This window comes from Scyliorhinus torazame, chromosome 14, assembly GCF_047496885.1.
Source record: "Scyliorhinus torazame isolate Kashiwa2021f chromosome 14, sScyTor2.1, whole genome shotgun sequence".
Taxonomy (NCBI): domain Eukaryota; kingdom Metazoa; phylum Chordata; class Chondrichthyes; order Carcharhiniformes; family Scyliorhinidae; genus Scyliorhinus; species Scyliorhinus torazame.
Window position 1 is genome coordinate 95,664,024 of NC_092720.1, and position 19,498 is coordinate 95,683,521.

The 19,498-nt window shown below is 47.8% G+C and overlaps 1 protein-coding gene across 7 annotated transcripts in view; it reads left to right on the top strand.

The window, feature by feature from the left end:
- Positions 1–19,498, top strand: part of dock10 (dedicator of cytokinesis 10) — a 526,558-nt gene that overhangs the window by 447,636 nt on the left and 59,424 nt on the right. For 6 of the 7 annotated variants that reach the window (XM_072474508.1, XM_072474511.1, XM_072474505.1 and 3 more), the window contains exons 43-47: positions 1,979–2,089; positions 5,555–5,770; positions 8,516–8,573; positions 16,171–16,269; positions 18,965–19,071. In XM_072474508.1, coding sequence (XP_072330609.1) covers positions 1,979–2,089; positions 5,555–5,770; positions 8,516–8,573; positions 16,171–16,269; positions 18,965–19,071 — 591 coding nt within the window. The remainder of the gene's footprint in view (positions 1–1,978; positions 2,090–5,554; positions 5,771–8,515; positions 8,574–16,170; positions 16,270–18,964; positions 19,072–19,498) is intronic. The other variant, XM_072474510.1, reaches the window with a different exon arrangement.

The following is a 19,498-nucleotide window of genomic DNA, read 5'->3' on the forward strand; positions in this document are numbered from 1 at the left end:
CATATATTGCAGATGGGCCCATCATTCGCTTAAGCAGGGTGGGTGCTCACTCAAGGCTGAAGGGCCATTCAGAGGCCTAAGAGCAGTAAGCTGCAATAGACGGTAATTAAGAGAGAGGGCATTTTAAAATGGAGGCACATTCTCTCCAAAAATATTTTTATGGTGTAGGGGTTGCGAAGGTTTGTCGGGGGCTGCACAGGTTTGGCAGGAGCTGGTGTGTCAGGGAGAACCTTTCCATAGGACAGTGTGTGGCTTCTCGTGCACCCAGGCAGACTTGGCTGGAGCGTAGGCCCCACCAGTCTGCAACCAGGGTGTCACTTCCAAGCACCTAAATAAACTTACCATCGCTGCCGGCTGTTGCTTGGAAGCCAAATGGAAAATTAAATCAGCTCCTCACCACATGCAGGCTAGGAGAATCCCAGCCACGAGCGGGGGGGGGGGGGGATTCCAACCTCCGCTTAGAATCATAGAATCTTCACGCCAGTTTTCAGTCTGAGCCTTAACTTTGAAACAAGATGGCAAGATACCATCCAATGGGCATGGTTTTTCAGACGCGTTTGATGCATGTGCATATCCTGTTATGGCCGCTAAATCTCTTGAGAGAGCCATAATGAGATATGCACCATGGAGATCTTGGTCTGAGACCTCCTCTCTCTCCCCCCACCCCCTCGGTGAGATGACCCAGAAAGGACATGAACCTGATTTCCATTACTTTAAATAAACTTAAATGTCATTAAACGGCTGTTTGCTGTACCTTCCAGCCCCATGTGATGTTCCCCATCTGGCGGCGTGACGCCAGGTCAGCGCAATTCACTACTGGTTTTTGAAATCAAAAACCAGTCATGGAGACCACATCAGGTCATGGAGATGCCTGGAAGTCCCAGGATTGTGGGCCAAGGCTGGTACCCAGACAGCACCCCTTTATGTGTGGTAATGGGGTGGGCGGAGAGGGCTATACCTGGGAGAATGCGTGGAGGGGTGGGGAAGAGGGTGGATAGTGCCTCCTGACACTTCCATGGTTGGGAGGAGGTGGGGGAGCTCCCTGAAGCGGTTGGTCCTCCATGGCCGTGGGGAGGTGGGAAGGAGGTCAGTGCTTTCACTAATCTGGGCTCCCTTTAAATATGGTGCCGCAGTCTCCGTGTAGCCGAGCTTGCTGGCCCTAAGGCCTCGCCCTGCAGAATGAAGGGGCTAGAGACGCCCACCAATTTTTTTTTTTCTGAAAATGTGTTCGAAGATCTGGACAGAAAACCTGGCTGAGGTTCTGGGGAGAAACACGTCGGATTTCAGTCAGAACTTGACACTTTGGGCCAGATCTACCGAAAAAGGAACAGAGTCCCTGAGCGAGCGCGTTTAGCCGTGTGTTTCCCAGTGCCTGCAGTGCCGAGAAATACATGACCATTCAACGCAACTTGCTTTGAATAGGGGTCCTAAATGGGGAACGCACAGACAAGGTTGCACATAGCCCCGCTTTTTACAACGGCTCTGCTTGCCGGAACTCACCGTTGTTCCGAGGCCCAGAAAAAATCCCCAACCTCCCCCAGCCCCCCCCAGCCCGAACACAATATGGGAGGGATCGTCCCCTCCCCACCCCTTCCCGCACCCATGCTGGGGAACCTCATTCCAATTGCACGGGCACAAAAAATGCCAGCATGCCATTTCACGGCTGTGAAACCTAGGAGCTTCGCAACCAGTTTCCTTGCCTGAGCCTGAGCCAACGTCTGTGCATTTTTGGGGAAATTCCATCCACCTGCTATTTTGTTATCCTCCATCGCAGTTTTTAAAGCATTTACTTGCATTGTTCAATGTCGGGGCTAAATGGAACCAGACATGGTCAGGATATTTGTTCAGGCTGAAACCAAAAAATCATGACAGTTTAATTTATCAATTCATTAATACATTAAAATGAAATATTTTGTGTTATATTTGCCTTGTCTCTGAGCAGGGCAATTTTGATTTATATTTTATATTCCCTTTGCAGCTTATCAAAGCCGTAAGTCAACTGATAGCAGATGTGGGAATGGGAGGCACTCGATTTCAGCAATCACTGGCGATAATTAACAATTTTGCGAATGGAGATAGGCCCATGAATGTAAGCAAACTTTAGAAAAGTAATTTTAACTTCTATATTAAAACAAGATATTGAATGCTTCCTTCATCTATTAAATGTGCAAAACGATGATCAGGGACAACAGTGTGGGGGAGAGACATTGTACCATTTGTGTAAAGTTATTCCACTCTATGGGCGTCATTCTCCGATCCCCCGCCGGGTTGGAGAATCGCCGGGGGCTGCCGTGAATCCCGCCCCCGCCGGTTGCCGAAGTCTCCGGTATCGGATATTCGGCGGGGGCGGGAATCGGGCCGCGCCGGTTGGTGGGACCCCCGCTCGATTCTCCGGCCCGGATGGGCCGAAGTCCCGCCGATAAATTGCCTGTCCCGCCGGCGTGGATTAAACCACCTTTTAAACGGTGGGACAAGGCGGCGTGGGTGGGCTCCGGGGTCCTGGGGGGGGCGCGGGGCGATCTGGCCCCGGGGTGGTGCCCCCACGGTGGCCTGGCCCGCGATCGGGGCCCACCGATCCGCGGGCGGGCCTGTGCCGTGGGGGCACTATTTCCCTTCCGCCTCTGCCACGGTCTCCACCATGGCGGAGGCGGAAGAGACTCCCTCCACTGCGCATGCGTGGGAAACTGTCAGCGGCCGCTGATGCTCCCGCGCATGCGCCGCCCGGAGATGTCATTTCCGCGCCAGCTGGCGGGGCAACAAAGGCCGTTTCCGCCAGCTGGCGGGGCGGAAATTCCTCCGGCGCCGGCCTAGCCCCTCAATGTTGGGGCTCGGCCCCCAGAGATGCGGAGCATTCCGCACCTTTGGGGCGGAGTGATGCCCGTCTGATTGGCGCCGTTTTGGGCGCCAGTCGGCGGACATCGCGCCGTTTCGGGAGAATTTTGCCCTATAAATGTAGAGTTACAATTTTGTAACTGTCTTTGTAACCTTTTCAATTAAATAGAGATTCCTCTTCAGCTCTCACAATTCACTACAATAATAACCAACAGGATTAATGGTTCAGATCTTCCAACCTCCGCTCAGAATCATAGAATCTCAGAACATACAGTGCAGAAGGAGGCCATTCGGTCCTTCGAGTCTGCACTGGCTTTTGGAGTGAGCACCCTACTTAAGCCCACACCTCCACCCTATCCTGTATCCCATCAACCCCACCTTACTAAGTGCAATTTACCATGGTCAATCCACCTAACCCGCACATCTTTGGACTGTGGGAGGAAACCGGAGCACCCAGAGGAAACCTACGCAGACACGGGGTGAACATGCAAACTCCGCACAGACAGTGACCCAAGCCAGGAATCAAACCTAGGACCCTGGAGCTGTGAAGTAACTGTGCTAACCACTGTGATACTGTGCCGCCCATCATTAGAGACCGGACATACCATCGAAGATGCGCTTCGGGACCCTATGGATGTCCCAATGCGCTGACTCTATAGGAATTGCCTGGGAAGTTTGAACCTCCCTGGGGCCTTCTGGAAAAATCTCTGGTTCTGAGTTTGACTCAGAGACTTCAGACAATTCCATCTTACTTACCTGGCTAGTTATCCAGGAAATGTTAGAAAAATCCTACTTTAACCCCTGCATAACTATACAATTGACTCCCGATTTACCCCTTGACACCCGACTATTGGCGACCCAGCTGACCGACCTGACAATCCTTCCTGACTCAATCCCACTACCCACCCGACTCATCCACCGGCACACACCACCCACCTACCCACCGTACCATCCAACCATTCCCTCATTCATCATCTCATCCCATTCGCCATCGTTCATCTGTCACCCATTCACACTTGACATTTAAACTTAGACTACGGCAGCTCATGCCATGAAAAGGGGGTGTGACATCTGTGCTAATTCTCTTTGCTGTTCTCTGTGTGAATTCCTGCATTGAAGGAGCTCTAAAATCGGAGCATTTTAAAAGTTTCCAGTCTAATTATCTGTCTAATCCATATCGGATGCAACAGTTCTGACATCGAATTATCTGGGCCGTTAAATCTGATAGGCTGAGCGTTATTAGTAAATATTTAAATATTTTGGCTGTGGTTCATATAATCCCTATCTTCCATAGTTTAGGAGTTTTATAGTCTGCTTGGAATGTCCCTGAAATCTACGATTGGAACTTGACATATATGAAATTAAGGACAAATGTAACATTGTTTTCACTGGTCTGATGCATCAAACCTTCGGCCAGATTTTACCATGGGCTTTAAGACCCTGCATTTGCTGGCAATGAGACTGGCTCAGCAGTCTTTGTGGAGATGGTCTCCTGATTGGCCTCTTCCACACTTAACTTCCGATTAAAGATGACTGATGGGCTCCCGTTGTTGCCGGCAAAATCAGAGGGCCAGCTGCTCTCGAGCCGGGGCAGCCCCACCGGATGAGATGAGCATTGCCCTAGAGGGTGCTGCAGTATGGAGGTGCCCTTAGAAATGTGGATCTAAAATAAAATTTAAGAAGGTTGAAGCTGTTACACCCCTTAGAGCAGAGGACAAACATCTCCAAATGAAACATTCGGATTCTGGGTGCGGCCTTTCTTGCCTGCGATCCCATCATGGGGGACTGGAGAATCCCAGCTGCAATGATTCCCTACTTCTTCTCCCCCAAAGCCTGCTGTAGGAAGCCTGCCTTTATTGTGATGTAGAGGGACACTCCATTAACAGCGAAGACAAAATATTGGACCCAATAGGTTACCTCTGTTTAATGGCCTGCCGATCCTACTCCATGTCCGCACCTGGAAAGGTTTCCCAGTCGAGATGGACTATGGGCCAAAGGCTGGCAAGTGAGATTAGGTAGGCATGTCAGCTGTCTTTCATGCATTGGTGCGGACTCAAAGGGCCAAAGGACCTCCTCTGCACTGTATTTTCTGTGATTCTGTACAATGTACTGGCGAGCAGTCCCTACACGGTTCCTCCCTGTGACATTATGAGAAATGTACAGAACTGTAAGGGTTAATGTTATGTCTGAATCAACCACTAGAGGGAGCTAGATACAGAACTATATAAAGCATCAATGCTAAGCCTTCTGAGAGAGTGTTGAGGAAAAGACAAGGAGAAAGACTGCAGGAAAGCTAGTGTGAGTGAGAGCAGATCATAGTTATTGCATTAGTGTAGAGATTACAATCATGGTGTAGATTGTATATTTATTGTCAATTGTTTATTATCTAGAAGTAAGAGGTTGAATTCAATTAAGTAGTGTAAATAAATCTTTAGCTTTGTTTAATAGAGTAGCTAGTTGTGGTCTTTGTGAACACTACGCCAACCATCCTAGGATCTGAACCACGAAGAACACCACACTCCCCATTTTTCCAGCTCCTGCCGCCCCTCCCTCTTCCAATTCCATACTCTTCCTCCAGGATTGTAATTCCGGGGTCAGGAAAACCCAGCCCTTAATTTTATCATAAATGTCCGATTTACGTATGCACAATCTAAATAAGGTCTTAATAGTTAAGTATTTGCTGTATATGACTTTAACCTTTCTTTTGGTTTATACACAATAGAACACTTTGTTCCCTGTGGAAGTGAAGGACTTGACTAAACGAATAAGAACAGTGTTAATGGCCACAGCTCAGATGAAGGAGCATGAGAAAGATCCGGAAATGCTAATTGATCTTCAGTATAGTCTAGCAAACTCGTATGCCAGTACTCCTGAATTACGAATGACTTGGCTTGAGAGCATGGCAAAGATTCATATCCGAAATGGAGATGTGTCAGAGGTAATTTATATTATTTTATTTATTGAGACATATTTTCCTATTTCTGCCAAAAAGAAAAGGAACACTACATTATGTACTCCACTCAAGACGTTGGGAAAGGAGAAAATGAGGAAATGTATATTTGGGGGAAAAAAACCCAAAATATCACATTAATTGATGCCCTAACAGGGAGGTTATCATAGAATTTACAGTGCAGAAGGAGGCCATTCGGCCCATCAAGTCTGCCCCAGCTCTTGGAAAGAGCACCCTACCCAAGGTCAACACCGCCACCCTATCCCCATAACCCAGTAACCCCACCCAACACTAAGGGCAATTTTGGACACGAAGGGCAATTTATCATGGCCAATCCACCTAACCTGCACATCTTTGGACTGTGGGAGGAAACCGGAGCACCCGGAGGAAACCCACACACACACGGGGAGGATGTGCAGACTCAGCACAGACAGTGACCCAAGCCGGAATCAAACCTGGGACCCTGGAGCTGTGAAGCAATTGTGCTATCGTGCTGCCCCAAGGTTGGTTAGCTCAGTTGGCTGGATGGCTGGTTCGTGATGCACAATATTGCCAACAGCGCAGGTTCAATTCCAGTACTGGCTGATGTTCTTATGACGGCCCTGCCTTCTCAACCTTGTCCCTCTCCCAAGGTGTGGTGACCCTTAGGTTATACCACCACCAGTCAGCTCCCTCTTAAAGGGGAGAGCAGCCTATGGTCCTCTGGGATTATGGCGACTTTCATTATTTGATCAGGCTTTTCCCACCAGAGATGTTATGGTTGAACCATAATTCTGAGTGATTACTATGTTGGTGACTTACTAAGCATAATGACATTGGCAAAATTTCTGCTTCTTCACACATGACTTATAGAATTGTAATGATAACTGCAGCACCAGATTCATACCCAAGCTTTTTACTGTCATTTCCAAAATCATTGTCAGTTTTTATTAGATGCTTGCAACAACAAATGGATGTAACTTCATTTCTTTACCTTCAAGAATTTACCAATCTGTTACCATAGGAGACAGGATTGGGATGAATTAACAAGACATGGTAATAATTATGCCTATTACGGCATGGTAGCACTGTTGCTTCACAGCTCCAGGGTCCCAGGTTCGATTCCGGCCTTGGGTCACTGTCTGTGCGAAGTCTGCACATTCTCCCGTGTCTGTGTGGGTTTCATACGGGTGCTCTGGTTTCCTCCCACAGTCCAAATATGTGCAGGTTAGATGGATTTGCCATGCTAAATTGCCCTTCATGTCCAAAATGGTTAGGTGGGGTTACTGAGTTACGGAGATAAGGTGCAGACTTGATGGGCCTCCTTCTGCACTACAAATTCTATCATTCAGTGATTCCTGGTAGAAGTAGGTTGGGCACAGATTTGTGCCTGAAGACCCACAGAAATTGGTTATGAGCCTCATCAGTATACCCGAGGCAAACTGCCAGGTCTGGTTGTTGCTGGACATGGGGCTGCTGAATACTGCTGGGCAGATAACAACCCTATTCATCACTGAATAACTTCACCAAGGGGTCCTTCAACAGGTGTTGAGCCATTAATGAATGCATTCAAGGACCCCAATATCTGTTTTGAGCACCTCAAACATGTGAAACTTAAAAGAAAACTCACAGATTTAGCAACCTGATGAATTCCTATGCAGAGTGGATGCAAGCTGTCCAACTGCTAAATCCATATGCACAACATTCATTTTACACTCAAAAGCAGGCGCAAAGCATTCAAATTTCTATCCCAATGAGATTTGACATTTTGTAATATTTAGAACTTCAAGTAAGATGGCGTCGTACAATTTTAAAAAGTCCTTCAGGTTTATTAATGTATTCATTTGTTTAGTGCTTGGTCACTTTGAGATTCATTCCCTAACAAAAGGAAGGTATGATATTAGCTGTACTGTAGCTTCCAATAGGAGTCTTGTGGACAAGGGCTGGGGTGGGTAGGAAACTGTCTGGCCCTCCTTAGAATGAAGCCTTGAGATTTTAAATCTCAGGCCTTGCCTACATGGGCCCTGGAAGGCTCACTCCCAAAGCCAGGAAGCAGGGCCAGCTGACCAGTTAGCAGGAATTGAACTTTGGTTGACACTTCCCTGCTGCGATGACAGCAAAGCAAGTGGTTTGTAAGGAGTTAGGCAGGACATCTCAGTTAGGGGAGAGGTATTGAAAACCAGGGGAGGAGGGACACAGAGGAACAATTGTGCTCCTCCTGGTCTGGAAGAAAACAAAAATAAAATATATATATTTTCCAGGCCTCTTCTCACCATGGGTCCACTGCTCAGCTATTGGGTTAAATTGCGAACAGGCCCAATGACCTAATTGGTGCCCAGTCTGTATACTTAAACATGGACCTCTGTGCTTTCTGGCAGTTCTTCCGCTTATCCGATCAAGGAAGTTAACATTAGAAATATAAAATAAAGTTATAAATCTGTGAGCGGTCGGGGGATTGAAGTATGGAAAACCCCCAGAGGCTACTTTAACTGCCTGGTTTCTGCCAAAGGAGCAGTTAAAACCAGCTCCAGTGCCCTCAGAGAGCAAGGACAATTTTCACATAATCCATGAAGTTTTAAAAAATATTTTGCTCAAGGGTTGTGAGGGACACTGGAAAGGGCAGCATTTGTTGCCCATCCTGAAGTCACCTTGAGGTGGTGAGCCGCCGCCACCTTGAATTGCTGCAGTCTGTGTGTGGTAGGAAAATGTATTATTAAAAAATTAACATGTGCATTGATGTTTCTGATGTTGCAGGCTGCAATGTGTTATATCCATATAGCTGCCCTTGTATCAGAGTACCTGAAAAGAAGAGGTAAGTGAGTAAATAAAAATGAAATAGAAACTTGAAAACCAAACAGTCTATAACAAGCAAAATAATTGAGATGTTATTTAAGGGAAGGCAGTGGCGTAGTGGTATTGTCGCTCGACTAGTAATCCAGAGACCCAGAGTCTGGCTTTGGGGACCGGGTTTGAATACCGCCATGGTGATGAAATTTGAATTCAATAAAAATCTGAAATTAAAGGTCACCCTGAAACATTGTCGATTGTTCTAAAAATCCATCTGGTTCACTAATGTCCTTTAGGGAAGGAATTCTGTCACCCTTACCTGGTCTGGCCTACATGTGACTCCAGATCCACAACAATGCGGTTGACTCTTAAATGCCCTCAGGGATGGGCAATAAATGCTGGCCCAGCCTGCGATGCCCACATCCCATGAACAAATTTTTTTTTTTTAATTGGTGAGGGGGAAAGCAGTCAGCAAATGGGTGCTGTGATATTAAGACACATGCTTGAACATCTGGACTTAGCGTCTAATTTTGGTCCTAAATGCTGATTGACCATCATTTGAACTTGCCTGATGGTGCTGAAGCTGACATACCTACAAGTTTAGTATTGAAGTGCTGATTAGGTGCAATTGTCTTGAAGCAGTCTATGATCGCACCATTCACCCACTTCGATGGAGCAGGTGGAGTGTGCTGGCTGATGCACAGCAACCTGTTTTAGGATGGCTCAGAGGCCACATAAAATGGCGCACAGGTTCTCAGATGAGACTCCGGAAATCCTGGTGGAGAAAGTCCAGAGGAGGAGGGATGTCCTGTACCCACAGAGAGGAGAGTATTCGCCTTGTCATCCTGGCGACCAAAACGGTATCGCCGACTGGCGCCCAAAATGGCGCAAATCAGTCGGGCATCGTGCCGCCCCAAAGGTGCGGAATGCTGCGCATCTTGGGGGGCCGAGCCCCAACCTTAAGAGGCTAGGCCCGCGCCGGACTAATTTCCACCCCGCCAGCTGGCGGAAAAGGCCTTTGGTGCCCCGCCAGCTGGCGCGGAAATGACATCTCCGGGCGGCGCATGCGCGGGAGCGTTAGCGGCCGCTGACGGCATTCCCGCACATGCGCAGTGGAGGGAGTCTCTTCCGCCTCCGCCATGGTGGAAACCGTGGCGAAGGCGGAAGGAAAAGAGTGCCCCCACGGCACAGGCCCGCCCGCGGATCGGTGGGCCCCGATCGCGGGCCAGGCCACCGTGGGGGCACCCCCCAGGGCCAGATCGCCCCGCGCCCCCCCACAGGACCCGGAGCCCGCCTGCGCCGCCTTGTCCCGCCGGTAAGGTAGGTGGTTTCATCTACGCCGGCAGGACAGGCATTTTAGTAGCGGGATTTCAGCCCATCCGGCCTGGAGAATTGCGGGGGCGGCCCGTCAACCCCGCCGAATATCCGGTGCTGGAGACTTCGGCAACCGGCAGGGGCGGGATTCACGCCAGCCCCCGGGCGATTCTCCGACCCGGCGGGGGGTCGGAGAATCTCGCCCCCTGTCTCTGTCTCCAGCGGTGCTGACCTCGTGTCCCTCTCCCATTCCTCTTGCAGACCAAGGGGAAACCCTAGCCAAGTCTACGTGACCCAGCACTCAACATAGCATTTACCCTTTTCAGGTGACGTCTTCAGATAATTTTCAGAATAAGCGTTGATAACGTTTTGATGAATTCCTGATAGCGTCCAATAAAGTCTCTCAGCCTCTCTCAAAAGTCCTTGTCAAACCTCCAGCAGCAAGTGAAAAGTTAAAATACTGTTACCTTTCAGTAGTATTCAAACTCCCCTGCAATTAGTTTATTGTCAGTTGAGTGGCTGCTTTTGCTCCTTTACCAAGATGGTTATTTGTGCTAAACCTGGACTAAACCAATGTTTCAGCCTAAACTCCCATCTTGGCCAACTAAGAGGCTCTTTAGGACCTACATTGCCAGGGAAAATTGTCCCCGTGATGTTAAAACTTTAAAAAAAGATTAAATTACAACTATTCAGAAACATAGGGCGCAATTCTCCCATCGGGAGTCTAAGTGCCGACGCCGGAGTGAAAACCGGAGTGTTTCACTCCGGCGTCAGAGCCCGCTCCCAGCCCCCTATTCTCCCGCTAGGAGCGGCCTTGGCCTTGCGTAAATGACATGGCCGGTGCCGCGTAAATGACGTCACCCGCGCATGCGCGGTTGCCATCCTCCCCAAGGCCGCCCCGCAAGAAGATGTTGGATGGATCTTGCGGGGCGGCGGAGGGAAGGAGGTCCTCCTTCAGAAAGGCCGGCCCACCGATCGATGGGCACCGATCGCGGGCCAGACCCCATTTGAAGCCCCCACGGTGCAGGAACCCCCCCCCCCCAGCGTTCCCGCGCTGTTCCCGTCGGCAGTGACCAGGTGTGGATGGCGCCAGCAGGAACCCGTCGTATTGGGCAGGCCGCTCCGCCCATCCGGGCCGGAGAATCGCCGCTTGCCCGTTGCAAACGGCGAGCGGCGATTCTCCCAGCGGCCAGCCGTGATTCTCGCTGCGCCGGTTTGGGGGGTGGTGGTAGAATCGCGTGCGGGTGTCGGGACAATGTGGGGGGACATGCGCGGCGCACTGGCGATTCTCCCACCCAGTGTGGGGGGGGGGGAGAATTCCGCCCATAGGGTTATTTGGAATTACCTAATAGTGAACTTCCATCTTAGCACTGTAGTTAGTTGATACTTGCTGAGTTGAGGTTAAGCAGTTTCCAGCAACAAGGAAGGAAGTATCCATTAATGGACAAGTTACCTGTTCCGCCATTGGGGCGGAATTTTATGACTGTCGGGCTGGAAAATTCGGCGAGCCACTAAAAAATTCATTGACTTTGGCAGGATTGGAAGTTACAAATGAGTAGGAAACAATTAAAACAATTCGCTGGCCACGTCACTGGAGAACCTGCGGTAGGGGGTTGCGTCAGTGGGAAGGGCTGGGAAACTCTGGCCAGAGTCAAGCATTTGAAAATGATTTGGCAGTTGGATGGGGGCAGCACGGTAGCATTGTGGATAGCACAATTGCTTCACAGCTCCAGGGTCCCAGGTTCGATTCCGGCTTGGGTCACTGTCTGTGCGGAGTCTGCACATCCTCCCCGTGTGTGCGTGGGTTTCATCCGGGTGCTCCGGTTTCCTCCCACAGTCCAAAGATGTGCAGGTTAGGTGGATTGGCCATGGTAAATTGCCCTTAGTGTCCAAAATTGCCCTTTGTGTTGGGTGGGGTTACTGGGTTATGGGGATCGGGTGGAGGTGTTGACCTGGGTAGGATGCTCTTTCCAAGAGCTGGTGCAGACTCGATGGGCCGAATGGCCTCCTTCTGCACTGTAAATTCTATGATAATCTATGATAATCTATGGATTGCAGCCAATGGCCTGTAACTGTCCCGAATTAAATAAGCTAACTTCAAAAATTCTGCAGGGCTATATACATTAAAAGCAATGGGAAAACAATTAAGCATTGTTTTCATACTAGGCTATCCTTTCAATACTGTGGGCGGCATGGTAGCACAATGGTTAGCACCATTGCTTCACAGCTCCAGAGTCCCAGGTTCAATTCCCGGCTTGGGTCACTGTCTGTGCAGAGTTTGCACGTTCTCCCCGTGTCTGCGTGGGTTTCCTCCGGGTGCTCTGGTTTCCTACCAAAAGTCCCGAAAGACGTGCTGTTAGGTAATTTGGACATTCTGAATCCTTCCTCCGTGTACCCGCACTGGCGCTGGAATATAGAGCTGGTTTAGCTCAGTGGGCTAGACAGCTAGTTTGTAATGCAGAGCAAGGCCAGCAGCGCGGGTTCAATTCCCGTACCAGTTTACCCGAACAGGCGCCGGAATGTGGTGACTAGGGGCTTTTCACAGTAACTTCATACTTGTGACAATAAAAGATTATTTTTCTTATTATGTGGCGACGAAGGGCTTTTCACAGCACCTTCATTGCAGTATTAGTATAAGCCTTCTTGTGACAATAAAGATTATTATTATTAAAATATATTCTACCATTTTATGCATTTCATTCACTTTTTGAATTTATCTGAAGACTTCCATATTTATAATGTTGATCTATTTTATTTAACAGCTTGCCAGCTGGCAGGAGTAGCAAGCTGGCAATTATATTGCCGGACTCACTTTAGATACCTGGGAGTGCAGGTTTCTCGGGATTGGGGGGGTGGGGCTCCATAGGTACAACATTTCTAGTTTGGTGGGGAGAGTGAAAGCTGATCTGGCAAGGTGGGATGGTCTCCCTCTGACACTGATGGGTCGGGTAATGGTGGTTAAAATGAACATTTTGCCGTGATTTCTGTTTATTTTCCAATGCCTGCCGATTTCCATGCCAAAGGCTTTTTTTAGAGAGATTGCAGGGATAATGACCTCGTTCATATGGGGAGGGAAGGTGGCCAGAATTAGAAAGGTGCTACTACAGAGAGGAAGGCAGGCAGGGGGTTTGGGTCTTCCGAAACTGAAGTATTATTACTGGGTGGCGAATGTGGAGAAGGTACGGAGCTGGGTCAGAGGGGTTGACTCCCAGTGGGTCAGAATGGAGGAGAGTTTGTGCAGGGGGTCGGGATTGAAGGCGCTAGCAACAGCACCGCTCCCAACGGCACCGGGAAACTACTCAGGGAGTCCGATAGTAATACATTTATTGAGAATTTGGAGGCAGTTTCGCCAGCACTTCGGGTTGTGGGCAGGGTCAAGGGAAATGCCGATTCGGGGAACCATAAATTTGACCAGGGAAGTGGGATGGAAATTTTTGGAGGTGGGAGGAGAAAGGAATTAGGACACTAAAAGATTTGTTTCTTGAGGGGCAGTTTGCAGGATTGAAGGAGCTGGGAGCTAAGTATGGGTTGGAGCAGGGGGAAATATTTAGATACATGCAGGTTTGAGACATTGCCAGAAAGGAGATACAGAGCTTCCCAGTAGAGCCGGCTTCCACATTGCTGGAGGAGGTGCTGTCAACAGGGGGACTGGAGAAGGAGGTAGTGTCGGCGGTTTACAGGGCTATTTTGGAAGAGGAGAAAGCACCGCTGGAAGGGATCAAGGCAAAGTGGGAGGAAGAGTTAGGAGAGGGTATGGGGGAGGGGTTCTGGTGTGAGGTGCTCCGGAGGGTGAACGCCTCCACCTCGTGTGTGAGGTCGGGGCTGATACAGCTGAAGGTGGTGTATAGAGCACACATCACAAGGGCGAGGATGAGCCGGCTCTTTGAGGGGGTAAAAGATGTGTGTGAACATTGCAGGGGGAGGCCCACAAACCACGTTGATATGTTTTGGGCCTGTCCAAAGCTGGAGGAGTACTGGAAGGAGGTTTTTAGGGTAATCTCTAAAGTGGTGCACGTGAAACTGGATCCGGGCCCTCAGGAACCATGGGCGTCATTCTCCGACCCCCCGCCGGGTCGGAGAATGGCCGCTGGCCGCCGTGAATCCCGCCCCCGCCGAAGTCTCCGCTCCCGGAGATTGGGCGGGGGCGGGAATCCGGCCGCGTCGGTTGGCGGGACCCCCCGCTGGATTCTCCGGCCCGGATGGGCCGAAGTCCCGCCCAGGAATTGCCTGTCCCGCCGACGTAAATCAAACCTGGTATTTACCGGCGGGACCAGGCGGCGTGGGCGGGCTCCGGGGTCCTGGGGGGGGCGCGGGGCGATCTGACCCCGGGGGGTACTCCCACGGTGGCCTGGCCCGCGATCGGGGCCCACCGGTCCGCGGGCGGGCCTGTGCCGTGGGGGCACTCTTTCCCTTCCGCCTCCGCCACGGCCTCCACCATGGCGGAGGCGGAAGAGACTCACCCCACTGCGCATGCGCGGGAAACTGACAGCGGCCGCTGACGCTCCCGCGCATGCGATGGGAAACTGACAGCGGCCGCTAACGCTCCCGCCCATGCGCCGCATTTCCGCGCCAGCTGGCGGGGAAACAAACGCCATTTCCGCCAGCTGGCGGGGCGGAAATCCCTCTGGCGTCGGCCTAGCCCCTCAATGTTGGGGCTAGGCCGCCAAAGATGCGGAGCCTTCCGCACCTTTGGGCCGGCGCGATGCCCGTCTGATTGGCGCCGGCTTTGGCGCCAGTCGGCGGACATCCCGCCGTTGGGGGAGAATTTCGCCCCATATTCGGGGTGTCGGACCAGCCGGGGTTGGAAATGGGTGCGGAGGCAGATGTTGTAGCCTTCGCCTTGTTGACCGCCTGAAGGTGGATCCTGTTGGAATGGAGATCAACCTCTCCAACCTGTGCCCTGGTGTGGTGGGGGGACCTGCTGGTATTCTTGAAGCTTGAGAAGGTCAAATTTGAACTGAGGGGAATGTTGGAGGGGTGCTACAATTCATGGGCATTATTCATTATGCACTTTTGAGAGTTGGATTACATCGAACATTAGTGGGGGTTGTTGGGAGAATTGGGGAGAGGGTGCCAGTGTGTGTTAATGGTGTATATGGGTGATTCCTGATTCCTTTTTGTTATTTGTTTATGTTCACATGCGGGCTAATGTTTGGGGGTTTGGTGGGAGGATGGGATTGTTGTTATTGATATCAGCATTTGTTACTGATTATTGTTTGTTGTTGGTGGATGAAAATTTGGGAGAAAATGTGTAAAGGAGGAGAATAGAAATATTTTTTAAAAATAAATTACAACAGCTGGGATTTTCTGCAATGGTATCACAATGGTGTTAGTTGCTCCTTAATATGTTCATTCACCTGAGGAAGGAGCAGCGCTCCAAAAGCTAGTGACATCGAAACAAACCTGTTGGACTTTAACCTGGTGTTGTAAGACTTCGTACTGTGCTCCTTAATAAGATCAGGAAGGTTAAAGGATGGTTTCCTCGCCTGTCCTCATTGAAATGGTTGATGGTGGAAAGCACCCCAAACTCACTGTTCAAGATTTGTCACTGACAAAACAATGACAAAATAGCCAGAAAAAGTTGCCGAAAAGCATGCCACCAACCTATCAGACTAACCTGGGGCTGAGCTTAATGGTGGTGAAGAGCTCTTTAAATGCCACTGCAGAGGCCTGGCTTCTGTCTGTTCCCAAACATGACATGCTGGGTGATCTGAAAGATGATGTCCCATACCAGTATCTCAGATGTGAGCTAACACCCTTATTTAAACATTCTGATTAGGCCTGTACTTTGTTCAGCTGCTGACTGGGACAATAATAGCTGATGGTGTTTGCTGAATTCAAGGGGCAGATCAGGCTCAGAAGATCCTGGTCTGATTTTTTTGGGAAGCTTTCCCAGTGTTGTTTGAACCAAAACTTGGCCTGTTTGTTTCTCGTATCTTCGCACTCTTTAAGAATAGGGTGGAGTGCTGGAAGGCTCACAGGCTGACTAGCAACCTAATAGGCCACATCATAAACCTTTGTGGCGATTTTCAAGCCCTGGAATGGGATTTGAATGTGGGGCCGTCTGGCCCAAAGCAGGCGAGCTACCAGCAGAGATACGAAACCTTCGCAAACTGGGTTTGAATTCCTTATGAAATTACAGTGTTATGAAATGACAGCTGTCCACATTAATGGTGTTATTAATAAAGTGCAAATTTTGGGCAGGTTTATTTTGACAAAACTGTAGGATGTAGCTAATGTATTTATAAACTGTAAAATCATCTGCTTCTTTAACAGTAGTATCATATTATAATACTGCCTTGCTATAGGTTATTGGAAAACAGAAGTGACTCGTTTATCAACCACCTTCTCTGAAGAATCACATAACCCTGACAGTAACCAATTACTAACATCAAATGAAGGACGAAGTGAGTGATCTAACAGTGCTTTGTGATGTGTGTAAGGGCAACTCCATGCATATTTCATTAACACTGTAGTGCTTTACTGTCTTTGATGATTACTTCTTGCTAATATGTTTAAATAGATCCAAGTACTAATTTATAATTTACAGCTTGAGCAAGACTACACTAAACTTTCATGTCGACTGGTTTGCTTTTCTGACACTGCGTGCTTTGTTAATATTAATGGGGTTTTTTCATTTTCCTTTCGTATGTAAATATTGCATACTCATTTTCCTTTTTGTTGGCTTTTGTAAGAAGGATGTGTAAGCACCACCCCAAAGTAGCAAAGGCTTCTTTATGCCAACTTGTCGTAAAAAGTAATCTCTTTCACCTCTAAATGAAACTTGCAATGTAGTACAATATAATTATTGTCCTACAGAACAAATAGAAAATTATGTTGTTGACCTAAAAAAAATTAAATCAATTTGCTAATTTTCAGACTTTTATTTGCCAGTTTAAAAATGACGCAGGGTTTTCTTTTAACCTTGGATTATTGATTCTGTTCAGATTATAAGCACCTAAAATGTTTATTCTTAACATAAACTGTAATGTTTTAAAATGTATTTTTATATTTCCCCCGTATACTGGGTCATTTATGCTTTATTGTTTTCAAGATGGCTTGTTCTATAACTATTTGCCGAGATATATGTGTTTGAAATTGGTCAATGATTCTTGGAATTCTTTCCCACCTGGTGAAGGAGAAGGAATATTGCTATAAGAATGGAGATTTTTAACTGTAATGAAAGATTGAGTAGTCTGCTATTTGGAACAGAGGAGGCTGAAGGGAGATTAAATTGAAGTGTATTAAATAATGAGGGACCCAGACCAAGTAGATACAAATGGCTTATTTCCCTTAGCGATAAGGTAATAACCCAGTGACATAATAAGTAAAAGGATCAGAGGGGAGCTGAGACATATTCTCACCCAGATGGTAAAAACCATGGTTAAAGAGACAGGTTTTAAGGAGGATCTTAAAGTAGGGAAGAGAAGCTTGGGGAGAGAATACCAAGAGCTTAGAGCCGAGGTAACTGAAGGCATGGCCAGCAATCGTCAGCAGTTAAAATTAGGTTTGTTTATGTGGCCAGAATTAGATGAACCCAGATATCTTGGAGGGTAGGGAGGTTGGAGGGGATTACAGAGATGGGGAGGGGGGAGGAATTTGAAAAACATTAATGTGAATTTTAAACTTGCTTGACTGGGATCCAGTGTAGGTCATTGAACACGGGGTTGATGGATGAACGGGAACTGATGCAATTCCTGCTGAGACATGGATATCAAATTAAGGACAAAGGCAGCAGAGCTTTGAATGACCACCGATTCATGGGAGGGTAGAATATGTGAGGCCAGCAAGGATTACATTGGAATAGTCAGACCTAGAGATACCAAAGGCATGGATGAGGGTTTGATGAGCTGAGCTGAGGTGTAGGTGGAATCAGGCAATGTTCTGGAGGTGAAAATAGGTGATCTTAATGATGCGTGGATTTGTTGTCAAGCGGTGGTTCATCTCGGAGTTAACTATGACATTAAAATTGTCAACAGTCTGGTTCAGTCTCAGATAGTTGCCAGGTCAGGTCCAATGGGGAGAAAGTTGAAAGCATATAATCCTATGCCGATTCTGAAAAAATTGAACAATATTGGGCCGATATTATAATAGGTATCACATGAGGTAATAAAGGCTGAAAATGCTGGAAACACTTAGCAGATCTGGTAGCATCTGTTAGAAGAGAAGCAGTGTTCAGGGCCAGAATTGTCAAGTCCCCTCACCATCGGGGAACCCACAGCGAGGCCGTAAAATCTCTGTTCACGTTGGCTGGACCGGAAGATACCGCCAGTGTAAAGGGCTGGAAAATTCAGCTCAAACTTCCATATTTGGATAGTTAATTTGGTTTCTCTCCCTGCAGTTGCTGCTCGACAAACAGAGGATTTCCAGCATCCACTGCAATTTGCATTTTTACAGGTGTCTTATGCAGTGTCACCTGCTTTGGTCTGTTGCTCATGATGAACTTCTCCCTTATAATAATCGTCAACAGAATAATTCCTTTGGATGCATGCCACTCCATTTTGCATTGTTTTATTGTGCAATGATACTCCAGAAGTTAGATGTATCTTGTCTCACAATAAAGCACCAAATCTGAGGATATGATCCTCCATCAAATAAATATTGTGGGTTTTTGTTTTGAGTACTCCAATTTAGAAGAAAGCTGTTATCCCTGGCACAAATATTGAGCATGTTATGGTTGATTATAGCCAGTGTCCTGGTGCCCAATTACATCCTTTGTATAAAACTGAAGGAGTCAAATTTTGACATGTGCAATATACCTGAATTCATCAATTCTACACAATTTTGTGCCACCTTTGAATTTTTTGGTCTATATTTATGGTCTATATTTAATGGGAATGAAGTAATGGTCATTCATTTTGGGCTGTTTAGTTTACAAATTTAGTGCAATAATACTGGAGATTAAAAGAATGTGCCGTTGAGTTTTGTTACATTAAGTGAAAGATTATACATAAAATATTACTAATAAAAAGAATGAATAAAGTAAAATATTCCTTTGCAATATCGTCTTCAGTTACCGTTATTTGAAATTGTTTTGCCTGTCAACATGTTGATCAAGATGAAAATGTGTGTAATTGAGTTTGGCATGACCTTTTCTCGCAGGTTTGTTTTCAATGGGATGGTCAGCTTTTCAGACTATTACTCCCAATGTGAAAGAAGAAGGGGCAATGAAGGAAGACTGTGGAATGCAGGACACTCCATATACTGAGGTTGGAATCATTGGCCACCCTAATGTAAAGAATTATTTGAGTTAATTATAAGCAGTCACTTAATAGAATGCTTGCATTGGGTTGCAGGAGTTGCAAGTTTGGGTTTATTCCTTCTTGCTGTGAAACTAGGTGGCTTCGGTCACAGAGCTTTACATCACAGAATTAGCAAATTCAGCCCAATGCTTCTTTGCTGGGCTCTCCAAAACAGTCCTGGATTCCTCCCCCCCCCAGCCCCCTAACAATTCTCATTTGAAAGTTACTGTACTGCCATGACCATTCCTGCTGAGACATGGATATCAAATTAAGCAGAGGAGATTTTGGACAGAGAGCAGAAGCAATGTTTTTTATACAGTGCTGAGAGCCCATGGAATGCACAGTTAACAAATGAAGTGCAGACCTTGTCAACTTTTCGACAAGTGAAATAGGG